Source organism: Equus przewalskii, chromosome 4, assembly GCF_037783145.1.
Source record: "Equus przewalskii isolate Varuska chromosome 4, EquPr2, whole genome shotgun sequence".
Lineage (NCBI taxonomy): Eukaryota > Metazoa > Chordata > Mammalia > Perissodactyla > Equidae > Equus > Equus przewalskii.
The window spans coordinates 20,959,561-20,972,178 of record NC_091834.1 but is presented as its reverse complement, the minus strand read 5'-3'; the positions used below and the strand labels follow the sequence as shown (position 1 = coordinate 20,972,178).

Below are 12,618 nucleotides of genomic sequence, written 5' to 3'. Positions count from 1 at the left end.
GCCAGTCCGTGGAGGCTGGCGAAGGGAGAGTCCACTCTGCATTTTATTTTATTTTAGTTTTTATGTTTTATTATTTGAGCTATAATTGACATATAACATTGTGTTAATTTAGGTGTACAACATCATGATTTGATATTTGTATATATTGTGAAATGATCACCGCAATAATTTGTTTTTCTTCTTGTGATGAGAACTTTAAAGATCTACTCTCTTAGCAACAGCTCTGCATTTTCTTTGATGGATTTGGTGTTCATCTCCAGGCTTGTCACTGGTTTGTAGAGGGCATGAGTTCTAAGCCTCCCCGCAGTGTAGGTCTGGTGTCCTGGCAGCGTTGCCTGGGAATCCCATTGTTAACATTCTGATGAATGAAAGAACTGTGTGGTGCTGACAGTGGAGGAACAAATTAAAACACTTAATGAGGAACAAAAGTAAGATAAAGGAGGGTGTCAAATAGGAGCAGAATAGGTGATGAAGAAGTGTGCCTGTGCTCCTCTTTCAGAAGGAAGTCACACACTGTTACTTTAGGAAATACAATTTAAAGGAAGTGACGTCAGAATCTTAAACTCAGATGACCAGTCGTTGGAGGATTTAAGAAGAAATTCATTTCAGGATCCCTCGCTCTGCCCTCATTTATAATGTGACTTCTTGTATAAACATGGATTCACATTCAGCTTTTCAGGCAGATGTCCTGTGGGAAGGGTGATGAAAGAGGATTTCCAGGAATGGCTCATGCTTAAGTGTTAGCAACAGATTTTCTTTGTTTGTTTGTTGTTTTCACCTCATTCCCTTCCCTATCAAAGATCCTGTTTCCCAGGCGCTGTTTCGAGTGCCCTTGTCTCCTGTTGGATGCAAGTTTCTGCCGCAGGAGCCTGTGGGAGCCTCTCTCCCGCCCTCTCCCTCCCCATCCCATATCAGAAAGAGCTTGGCCCTGTATGTCCTCCTTTATCTGGATCTGATTCGAAAGTTCCATCATTTAAATTATTGGATGGGTATAAAAACAGACTTGGATAAATAAATACTATATTTTAGAAAAGGACACATTCAAAATGAGTCTTAACTCAGTTTATTCTAGTATATCTTGCAAATCTTAGACCATTGGGGTATTACCATAATCAGCTTGGAAAAGTGAGTTATTTTCAAGGAGATAAAGGTGGTAAAATTTCTCTTAATTAAAATTTTATTTGAGTTACTTCTGTAGCTTTTGGGATTAATTGAATAATTTTCTTAAAATCTAGCCTAATCACTAGGCAGCATTTTTAATGTCTATGGCCATTTTTCTGTCTGAGGCATCTTTTATTTTTATTTAAAAACTTCCGTGCAATTTAAAATATTCTTCTAATTTTTTGAAATTTAAATTCATATTTAGATATTTATAGAGACTAGGTAAATTAAGAAGTATTAAAATGGATATAAACTGAAGGGAAGATACTTTGTGTCACTAGAAAATAATCTTAGAATCATCTGTTCCCTATTTGTAAAAAGGCGAGCAGTTTATCACATGTGTATTACACACTTTCAAAATACACATTTTTAGATCCCTGTGCTCTAGATGCGCATCTTCAGCTCCAGCTGGACGTGAGGGTGACTAGAAGGAGCGAACGTTGTCCTGCGGTTCTCTGAGGGCCAAGGCCGGCCCAGGTGTGCAGCAGGGCTTTGCTGGTGTCGGCGGAGGACCTGCGGGCTCAGTAGGCTGCTACTGAAGTTCCTCATCCATGTGCATGCCAATTAAGTGGAGTTTCCTCCATAAAATCAGGCGTCCTAGTTCATATTATAAATCAAGGATAGAGCAATATTGCTTTGTATGTACATTTTGAGAAATGTAACCATTTCATAAACAAAAGGTGCACAGTATGAGTGTATTTTTCTTTACATTAAACTCTTGTCTGTCTGTTTCAAGGTGGGAGATTTTAGGTTACAATTCCTTGTGCAAAACCTTTTTAAAAAAATTAAACTTTTTGGTCTTATTTCAATAGTAATGCAAGTGACTTCTCTGTCTTAGAATAATTTGAATAGGGTCAAATATGGGCAGAATAGACCTGGCCAGTTATTTCTTGGGGCAATGTAAAACTTTTAGAGACCCACCTTGAATAGATCAAGGAGAAAAACATACATAGCCCTAGAAATGCCTTCATTTTATAGGAGGCAGGAGAGAGCAGGCCTCATCCATGGCATGATTGATGGATGCTTCCAGAGACCACCTGCCCCTCACCGTCCAGCTGTCCACCTTTGTGCGCTTTCCTCACACACACACAAAGTCACCATCTCTTCCATCTAGCCAACTAGTCCTGTCTCAAAGTTTAGAATTTTAAAAATAAATTCTTATTTCCTTTTCACTTTGCAGCCCTTCCTGGGGAGGTGTAGTCTTATCTGTTGTTTATACCTTGTTAGAAAGAACCTTGGCAGATCCCCTACCAAAGACGGATTTTGAAAGTTGAGAGGGAAGAGAGAACATGATCCCACTGGGTTTGGGTAAGAGGGAGAAACCAGGCCATGGAGAAGGCAGAGGCCCAGAAAGAATGGGAGCATCAGAGTTCACCGTGCTTCTCCAGGCCTCGCAGGAGTGGAGACCCAGCTATTTACCGGGAGCCATTTGGAAGACTCATCTCCATCGGTGGCCTCTGTATGGTCTTTTACGTGCAAGGCCTGTGATGTAGCATGGCAGATCACAAAGTAGAAGGAAGAGGATGCTCCCACCTCAGGAGTGGAGGGGCACGCCCACTGCAAGACTCAGAAGATGTTCAATGTGTCAGCTGGTCACATACAGTGAGTCCGAAAGGCCTGAAGTGCTTGGTGTTGGCAGAGATGCTGAGCCTGGCTTGGGGGAGATGACTTAGTGAAGGCATGCTGGGCCCTAATGCTTAGGACTCGGGGCGGGGGGAGAGGGGGTCTTCTCTGGGCCTTAAATACACCGCCAAGTTAATTAAAACACTCAGCCTTCTCAAGTGAATTGAAGCTAATCCTAAAGTCTGATTTCTAGCACAACTTCAGTTTAGTTAGTTGCCACTTTTACTGTACAGAAGCAGCAGCTGCTGAGAAAATATCATTGCGTGTCAGTAGAGTCAGTTCAAATGTTAAGAGAAAAACATTTATCTCCTGCAATTCACTGACCAAGAGCTTGTCATGCCAGCATAGTCTCTGGTTGGTTTTTGTTTAGTCTCTGGTTTCTGGACATGTACTCTCCTTTACCAGGTTATGTACTGGTTATCAGTATGGTGAGTCAGTGCTAGTTCCTTTAAGAACCTCCCTCGTAATAGAAATTTACATACCAGGGAGTGCACTTCACTAAGATCTGGCAAGTTCTCTTTGTCTAAGTTGTAAGTACATGGTCTATTGTACCTCCCCTCTCCCATCCCCACCCCAAACCCCTGGAAGCCTACGTCCACCTCATCAAGGCCTGGTGTGATGGAAGTAGTCGGCCCATGGGCATTGGTTCTGTCACCTAGCACTTGAGTAGTAACATCCCCTCCTATTGTGTGCTCAGCTGAATCAGGAAAGCCATCCATCCTGATCCTGGGGAGACAGTTGCATCTTTCCAGAGGGAAGGAAAAGGAGGGCTCTCTAGATCACTGCATGCTGCTAAGCTCTGGGGATGTCTGAGCTTCCACTGGAGTGACCTGTCTCCTCCTGTTGCAACCTGAGATGCTCTTCACACTGTGCTAGCATCCTCATAACTTGTAGCTCTTAGCTCTTGAGTTTTTCTTGGTGCTCCTTCCTCTCTTAGTTCCTTGTTGTAACTGTCGAGAGTTAGATTTGGATCATCTCTTTGTGTCTGATTTTAGGGTGTTCTGGTCTTCTGCTCAGGCTCAACTCTGCATGTTCCCATTGGGTAGTCAATGACCTCCTTGTGGCCATAGAGGATATGGCACTGCCACAGAGTCCTTTCCCAGCTGGGCTCAGAAATGGATACATATCTGCCCCAGATATTTAGACCTTCAGAGAGTTTCCCTTTTTTGTCCTGTTAAAAACCAACCTTTAATTCACAACAGCCAAGAGGTGGAAGAAACACAAGTGTCCATCAAAGATGAATGGATAAACAAAATGTGGTGCATGCACACAATGGAATATTATTCAGCCATTAAAAGGAAGGAAATTCTGACACATGCTACAGCATGGATGAAGCTTGAGGTCATCATGCTGAGTGTAATAAGCCAGTTGCAAAAGGAGAGATACTGTGTGACTCCATGTATGTAAGATATATAGAGTAGTCAGATTCATAGAGACAGAAAGTAGAATGGTGGTTGCCAAGGGCTGGGGGGAGGGGAAAATGAGGAGTTGTTAAATGAGTATAGAGTTTCAGTTTGGGAAGATGAAAAAGTTCTGGACATTGGTTGCACAACAATGTGAATATACTTAACACTACTGATTATATACTTAAAATGTTCAACATGGTAAATTTCATGTTATGGGCACTTTACCGTAATTAAAAACAACCTTTAGCAAACCTTGACTCCCTTATCCTTATGAAGAGATAGTGGAGTGATGCCTAGCATCAATGGAAGGCTTCTTATGTGCCAGGTGCTGTTTGGAGTGGGATCCCTTTAATGTCTTAGCTCCGTGAATCCTCAGAACAACCGTGTGCAGTTGGTGTCCCAAACTCCATGCTGAGAGAGGTCAGACAATTTACCCAAGACTGTGCTGCTGGCAGTCTGGAGCTGGAATGCGAGCCCAGGCATAAGGCTCCAGGCCCAGCTGCTCAGCTCCCAGGACTGCCTCACTTAACCCCCAGACTGTGCCCTTTCAACTCCATGTGGCTGGAAACTAGCACTCTGCTTGCCAACTACAGGGTGGGTTGATGCTTCATTTGAAAGAACGATTCTGTCCTTCCCACTGGGATTTTCGTTTCATGAGTGGTCAGCATCCAAGCTGCACTAGGAAATCTACTCAGTGAGATGTGTCCCACCATTTAGGATGAATGGATGGTGGGACAGAGGGATAAAGGATGCCCTTTTTCATCTTGTATGATGGATGAACTAGACTGTCTGTAGACATAGCTCTTTGTCTGTTTATGAGGGTATTGTTGAGGCATTCCCATGGGAGGAAATTGTTCTTTGGATGTTCTACTAGGATCAGAGGTGCTTGTTGGCCAGATGGTACTATTTCAAGAAGCAAAACACTCCTGGAGTCCAGAAGTGCTCCTGTTGCTCCGACGGTCTCAGAGGGGAGGCAGCAGGAGTTGACGTCCTGTTGTGCTCAGTTTGTGTCATATTTTGGGAGGGTTTTTTGGCCAACTCCCTTTCCAGATACCTAGCTCACAGTCATGTTGGGGGGATTAAAGGAGGTGACTCAATGGAAGAGACTTGAGTGGCGTAGGCACTGAATGAATGTGGGTGGAGAGCCTGAATCACAGCCCCGTCCTGCCATACTCTGTGGTCATGGGCAGGATGACCTTTGGTGCCCTTCAGTTCCAGTTTTATGATGTGGAAATCTTGATGGTCCCAAAGCCACCTTCTCTGCCTACCACCTATTTTGAGACCATACCCCAATTTTTCTTTTAACAATTCATCAATGCAGTCATTTATTTCTCATGTAATTTTAAAATGATCATTAAAAATTTAAATGAGTAATCTGCATAAATAAGTCTGTTTTTATCAGACTTTGAAAGAAGTCTACAAGTCAGTTTATAAGTCTGTTTATAAGTGATAGGAACCATTATCAAGTCAAGGGTATGGTAGAATCGCAGCCATAAGAACTTCATAAACATTTGAATGCTTCCTCATTCAGCACTTAATGCATTTTATTAGGGTGCTATAGAAGTTATATGGCCATGATCTGCTGCCATGCCCCTGTGCCAGGCTGGGTTGTGTACGCTCCTTGCTCTCTCCCTCCCCTCCTGGGGCTGACAGCCCGGCAGCCAGGGCTGGGCTGTGTTCCAGGGGCGCGTTCACTCATGGAGCTTTGGGGAGTGACCCATGAAGGGGGTGGGAGGAGAGGACTGGCCTGGAGCTCGGGGGACAGACAGAAATGCTGGCAGGGAAGGGAGTCGTTTGGTACATGTGACCTATAGACAATGAGTGGCATTTACAATGGGTGCCCCGGACGCCTCAGAGCTGGGCAGGGCTGCCTGGCTGCCTGGGCTCCTGAGCTGCAGGGACAAGGTTCAGGGTGGCCCTGCTGATGCAGCTCCTTCCTGGTGACATGTACTGCAGCCATTTGTCTCACTGGTCCAAGCATATAGTAAAATGCTATCCTTTTAATATGTTCCTTTTGTTTCAAGTAGGAAATTTAGATGCTTAACTTGGTTTTCTGCATTAAGACTAGGATGTTTAATTTTTTTTGAGCTTTAAATCCATGAGGTGATAAAAAGAAGTGTGAAATATTTTTTAAATGCTACTAGATATTTTCAGTTTTTTCTGCTTAAAAATAAAGGACACACACCAGGTGGCTTAATTCAGAGATGTCTTATTTTGCATTTGCAGAGACCTTTGTCACATTGAAAATTAAGCCTTTGGATAATGTGCTACTTACACTATAATAATTTCCTTACCAAATTGTAAGTTACTTTGCAGGCAGGATTTCTCTCTCATCTAACTTTGTTTCTCATAATTTAATAATGTTAATAATAGTAGTTTTAAAATACCAACATTTGAATAGTACTTCATGGTTATAAGGTGTTTTTTGTGTATTTCACATTACTTAATCATGCACTTTCTTTTACTGTATGATAAGTTAAGTGTCTATCTTATTACTTCTAATAGACTATTGGTTTCTTGAGTTCTGGGACCATAAATTATAGGATGGTTTATGTCACAGACTCTCTAGAAAATACCTTGTTTGTGGTAAGTTCCAAATACCTGTTTATGGAATGTCTGAAGTTGTATTTAGAATTTTACGTTCTTTGTACGTTGTTCCTTCTGTGCATGTGATTCATTCACTCAACAGGCGTTTGTTGAGCTGAGGTTTTCAGCAAGCTGCTGGCAGCTCCTGGAGGCTACAGAGTTTGATAAGAGGACAAAAGCTTACACTCCAGGGGAGGGAACAAGATCCTGCAAATAGCCCTAGACCTGTTTAGCACCCCAAAATGGAATCCTAACTTAGAGATTGCAGAATTACTTCTAAGTTTGACAGGGGTGGAGGGTGAGGGGTCAGGAAGACTTTGAGATGATTTCTAGGAGGAGCTAAAGTTTCTGTTGAGCTTTGAAGCCATTGCAGGCAGAGGCACTGCATCAGCAGCCTTGGAGGGTGAGAGCAGGGCGTGGAGGGCACAGCGTACTTGGGGGAGGGGGGATGTGAAGGAGGGAGGGATCCCCTTGGAATGGGGTGGGGCTGGGTCAGCTGGACCCAGAGGTGGAAGCACGGCTTTGAAGGTGTGGGTTATGAGGACGCTGGGCAGTGAGTGTCCAGCTGCTCTTTTGTGAAGTTTCCCCTTTGGAATGGCAGGAGGTGTGGAAAGAGAAAAGGACAATTCCAGCCAGTGAGCTGGGGCAGGGCAGGGCGAGACTGACAGGGTTGGGGTGCAGCGTTGGAGCTCAGCGTCAGGGTGCGGGGTTGGGGTACAGGGTCAGGGCACAGGGTCAGAGTGCAGGGTTGGAACTCAGGGTTGGAGCACAGGGTTTGGGCAAGGATCAGGGCATAGGGTTGGAGTGCAGGGTCATAGCTCTGGGTCAAGGTGTAGGGTTTGGGTATAGGATTGGGGCATAGGGTCGGAGGGCAGGGTTGGAGCTCAGGGTCAGGATGCAGAGTTGGAGCTCAGGGTCAGGATGCAGGGTTGGAGCTCAGGTTTGGGCTGCAGGGTTAGGGCACAGGGTCGGAGTGGAGGGTTGGGGTGCAGGGTTGTGGCACAGGGTTGGAGCACAGGCTTGGGGTACAGGGGCTGGACACAGGGTTGGGGCACAAAGCCGGGGTGCAGGGTTGAGGTGCAGCACTCTTCCTGCCTCATTTCTGAGGGGGCCCCGCTCTCAGGGCAGACTGCAAGGGTGTCACCTCTGCACAAGTGGCATGAAATCCGATCCTCAGTATCTACAGAATGCACTAGCTTAGGTCCTGGAAGGCTCCTAGATGTGTTCATATCCAAAGTTAACATGTTTTGTTTGTTTGTAGGTCTCAGGAACCTTAAGATTATAAAATTAAATAGCAGCAAGTAGGAGACCCTGAGACATCATTGACTCATTTTATAGGTGAGAAATTGGAGGTGCAGACTAGTCAGTGGCCACAAGCCCAGTGTCATCCGGCTGCCCAGTTCACTGCCACTCTAGAACTTTCTGTCACCTTCTTTATAGCGTTCGACATGGAGCTGAATTCAACCAGGGCAGCCTGTGGTGTCCCACGCGAGGGAGTTGAGCCCTGAGGAACTGCAGGCCGTTGCAGGGTAGACCGCGTGGGCACTGGTGGAATGAGGACAATGAGGCTTCAGAGTACTTTGCTATCTTTCTAAAAATGCATGGAATGAGGAAATATTTATGCATGGCAAGATGTAACGTGTGTCTTTCTCTCCTTGTCATACTTCTTAGTTTGTCAGGTGTCCATACTTCCATTTCACAAAACTTCTAATTTCATACAATTATTTTTATGCAGTTATTATTTTTTTAAATAGGAGATTAGCTTATTTCTCTGCCTCCTTGAACCAGAGCCAGTTACTTAAAATGCAAATCAGGAGTTATGGAAATACAAGTGAGAAGCTGTGTGTTTCTTAATAGAATCTGTGCTAGCTGGGCACTCAGGGCTTCTAACAGCACTAACTGTGCAGAGTTCTAAATGCCGAGGTGTAGACGTCATTCACGCCAGCACTGGGTTCGTTTATGTTCTAATGAGTTTAGACGTGAAATTGTCCTGAATAACGTGTGCAAAATATTTTTAGGCTGCAAATGAAAACATAGCAAGTGCCAATTAGTAGGAAAAATTTTTAAAGCTTATATGTAACCTGCTTGCTTTTTTTGTCGAACAGTTGTGTTGAGAAATCACTGAAAAGTTTTAAGTGCCGCATTCATCTGGGTTCCTAGAAAGTGAGAGATGGTGAAGGGCTTGATGTACCAGGGAGGATGTGAGTGTTCATTGCTCATTCATTTCTTCATTTACTTATTTAACCTGAATACCAGTCAGATGTTCATCTGATACTTTTCTAAGGGAGTAGAAGGCTGGATCGGACTCAGCTCTTCCTCTCTGGAGCGCTCTGCCTACGGGTTTGTGTGCAGCAAGCATCTTCTCCTGGACCAGGGGTCATCCTCTGGGATAGGCAGTGATGTGCTGGTGAATGTCAACAGCTAGCTCTCTGAAGAAACAGTAATTTTATTATCAGTTTTACTTATGTAAAGGATGTCTAGTACATGCTTCAAAATAATAATGAAGTATTCATTCCTTTTTAATGTAAATTGCATAAAGCCAATTGATGATCACAGATGCTTTTGTTAATTTGTGCGGAACCTTTGAATCCATAGGCGCTCTGTGGTTGCACTGACACAGGTGTGGTTCTGAATGAATGTTGATGGATATTTTCGTTTCTGAAAGTAAGACAAAAGTGAAACAAGGAATGTTGAAACTTCACACTTTCCTCAGTGATGTGAGAGACCTCTTTGCTGAACTGAGTGGAGTATATGAACACTATAAGACTATTTCCTAGATTTTTTCTGTGTGCTATTCACAATGTAACAGTTATAGACACGACACCCTTGTAAGTTTAATATGCATTATGAAGATTTTATCCATCACTTTCTTTTCTTTTTTTTTTGTGAGGAAGATTAGCCCTGAGCTAACATCTGTTGCCAATCTTCCTCTATTTTGTATGTGGCATGCCGCCACAGAGTGGCTTGATGAGCAGTGCTAGGTCCATACCCGGGATCCAAACCTGCGAATCTGGGGCCGCCAAAGCAGAGTGTGCAAACTTCACTACTACGCCACTGGGCCGGCCTCTCCATCACTTTCTTAAGTCTAGACCAGAGCTTGACAAAATATGACAAACAGGCCAGATCCTATTCTGGTACAGCTGGCAATCTAAGAATGGTTTTTTAAAAATGTCAAAAGGAGAATAATATTTTGTGACATATGAAAATTATATGAAATTCAAAGCTCAGTGACCATAAGTGAAATTGTATTGGAACACAAGCTCATTTATTTACATATTGTTCTTGTGCTATGAGGCAAAGTTGAATAATTGCGAGAGACTGAATGGTGACAAAGTCTAAAATATTTACTATCTGGCTGTTCATGGAAAATCTTTGCTGATCCCTGACCTAGACAATCAGCAGAGCAATGAAATGTGCCCATATTTGCAGCATTTGTCCATTTCCATGGTGAAAACAACATGGCCCTTTGCCAGCTACAAGGTCTGAAAGCAGAGTCAGGAGGAGAGTGCAGCAGCCACTGTCCTGTGATCTCGTGATCTAAATAGATCTCCCTATGTAGAGATATGTAGATCTCTATATAGATGTCTTGTGATCCTGTAAATATATAGCTGTGATAGCTGTAAACAACCTCAAGGGCACAGATCACAGTAAAGTAGTTAGGAAGTGAGATGTGCTGAGTGCTTATTACCTTGGTTTCTAATATAGTTTTTTTAATCATGAGTTGATATAATTTAATTATTAACAATGAGCATGTTAGTAATATTACTAAAAAAATAATGGCAACAATTCTAGGACACCCTTGGTTAGGGGTTCCCCAGAGTGGAGGGGAGTTTGAAGAAGCTGGGGCTCCCTCTCCCCGGGTGTTCTTCATGGAAAAAGGATATCCTGAGTGGATACTTAGGGATGAGGCAGAGATGCTGGGGAACAAGAGATGAGAATTCTCTGCAGAGGAAAAGGCTGATTTCAGGGTGGTGGGAAAGCAGAGGTACCCTGGATTCAAGGTGCTTGACTGGAGAATAGTGGGCTTGGGGCCTGGGGAAGGCTAGACACACCCTCACCCGAAGCCTTGAGTAGGAAACACAGAAAATATTGTGGCTGGCTATATTCAGAATCAACATATTTTTTTGCTTTGTTTTAAGTTAAGAGCAGAGCCAGTGTTCCGTTTTCTAAAGAAATACGGCGTGAGTGCCACCACTAGTGGGTGGCTGCTCCTCGCCCATTCTGTGTCCAGTGGTGTTTCTGAGGCACAAAGGGGCCTGGCTGATGGATTCTCATCAGCTGGCCATGCCTGCCTGCCAGGGCCCAGCATTTGGTCATATCCTGCTTTCATGAAAATTAGAAGAAATAGAGAATATGTTTTTTCCAAGGATAAAGAAAGCTCCTGAAAAGCTGAGTAGGTTGGATACGTTTGTCAGCTGTGAAAGTTAGTCACACAGCTTCGATGTCCTGAGATACGTAAAGGTCAGGTGACAATCCTACTCCAGTAAAACCAAACCAGTGCTGTGCGGGCCTCCAGGGCCAGGAGAGACTCTTAAAGCCAGTTGCTCACAACTGCATGGTCCTTGCCCTCCAGGGAAATCTGACCAGTGACCCGGCCAGGGAAAGGGCCTGGAGTCCTCCCTGGGCCACTGTCAGCTGTCAGCTTGGTGGCCAGCCCCAGCCACCTTGGTCAGATTCGGTTAGGATGGAATTTCCTTCTCCTACCTCAGTCCCCTATGGTACCTGGGGGAATGCCCTGGGGGTGGGGGAGTCGTAGCCTTGGCAGCCTAAGATGTCAACAAAGCCACCTGTGACATCACGCATCACTTCCTGGGCTGCATTTCCAGGTCTCAGGTGACCACCCACAGCTTTCAAACAGAAGATGAACTTAAAGCTTCAAGAACTTAAATCCTGCTTGGGGGCCTAGGCATCTAAAACACCATGTAAATATTGCTCTGCACTACTCTAAATAATGCTTTGTATTATCACTGTATTCCCATACATCTTTTGTTTTCATTACTAACATGTTAATGTTTCTGAAATAAGAGGCAGCTCCTAGAATACCCTCTTTGAAAGTTTTTTTTCCTAGATGTCCTAGGATGGAGAAAATATGACAATAATTCTATATTCTTTAGTAATACCACATTAAGATTTCAAAAGCTAGTGATAAAACTGTGCAGACATGGCATTAATTGTTAGTGTAGCCTCTTCTTCTATCTTAAAAAAAAAATTTGGTAAACGTACTTAATTGATCTCAGTACAGTTTATGTGTATTGAGATCAGCAAAGCCTAAAAGTAAATTCAGCTGATATATCTTAGCTGAATTTATTTTCAACATTTTTGCTGTTTGCGTTTTTAAAAGGTTTTTGTAAAGTTTCAGTGTAACTTTCTGTTGAACATGGGGAAAAAAATGCTGTCTATAGACAAATTGTTATGAGGATGTAGCAAAGTATATTACTTTTTTAGTGTAAAACCTTTGTTTTTCTTATTAAGAGGTTAGAATTAAGCTGAAAAAAAAGTTAAGTTTTAACTTTTACATGTCATTAAAGAGTTGCAAGTCAGTTGCTTTGCTGAGAGCTCAGGAGAAGCAGGCCGTGCTCCTGGGGGTCGGGTGGCAGGTTGTGGAGTTGAGGGAAGGAGAGTTCCATGGAGCTCACGTGCATCAGGACTTGCAGGCGCCAGGCACTGACTTGGGCATTTTGCTTCATCATTTCTGATTTGATTTGAAAGAAGCAAACAGGAAGGAATAGGGGTTTTCAGAGAGAAGCTGCAAGGAAGGTGATCCTCCCTGAGCCTGCTCAGAGCAGCCACGTGCAGGTCCAGGTACAGTGTTAGGGACAGTTGGTGCAGACTTGAACCGGAG

The 12,618-nt window shown here is 43.7% G+C and overlaps 1 protein-coding gene across 17 annotated transcripts in view; it reads left to right on the top strand.

Annotated features, from left to right (window-relative positions):
* Nucleotides 1-12,618, top strand: part of COBL (cordon-bleu WH2 repeat protein) — a 277,967-nt gene that overhangs the window by 59,248 nt on the left and 206,101 nt on the right. For 3 of the 17 annotated variants that reach the window (XM_070615629.1, XM_070615626.1, XM_070615620.1), the window contains exon 1: nucleotides 11,562-11,698. The exons of 12 other annotated variants lie outside the window; for them this stretch is intronic. In XM_070615629.1, the coding sequence (XP_070471730.1) occupies nucleotides 11,697-11,698 (2 nt within the window). In that variant the 5' untranslated portion in view covers nucleotides 11,562-11,696. Of the gene's footprint in view, nucleotides 1-11,561; nucleotides 11,699-12,618 lie in introns of those variants that run through there. 2 more of the 17 variants (XR_011539006.1, XM_070615624.1) reach the window with 1 other exon arrangement.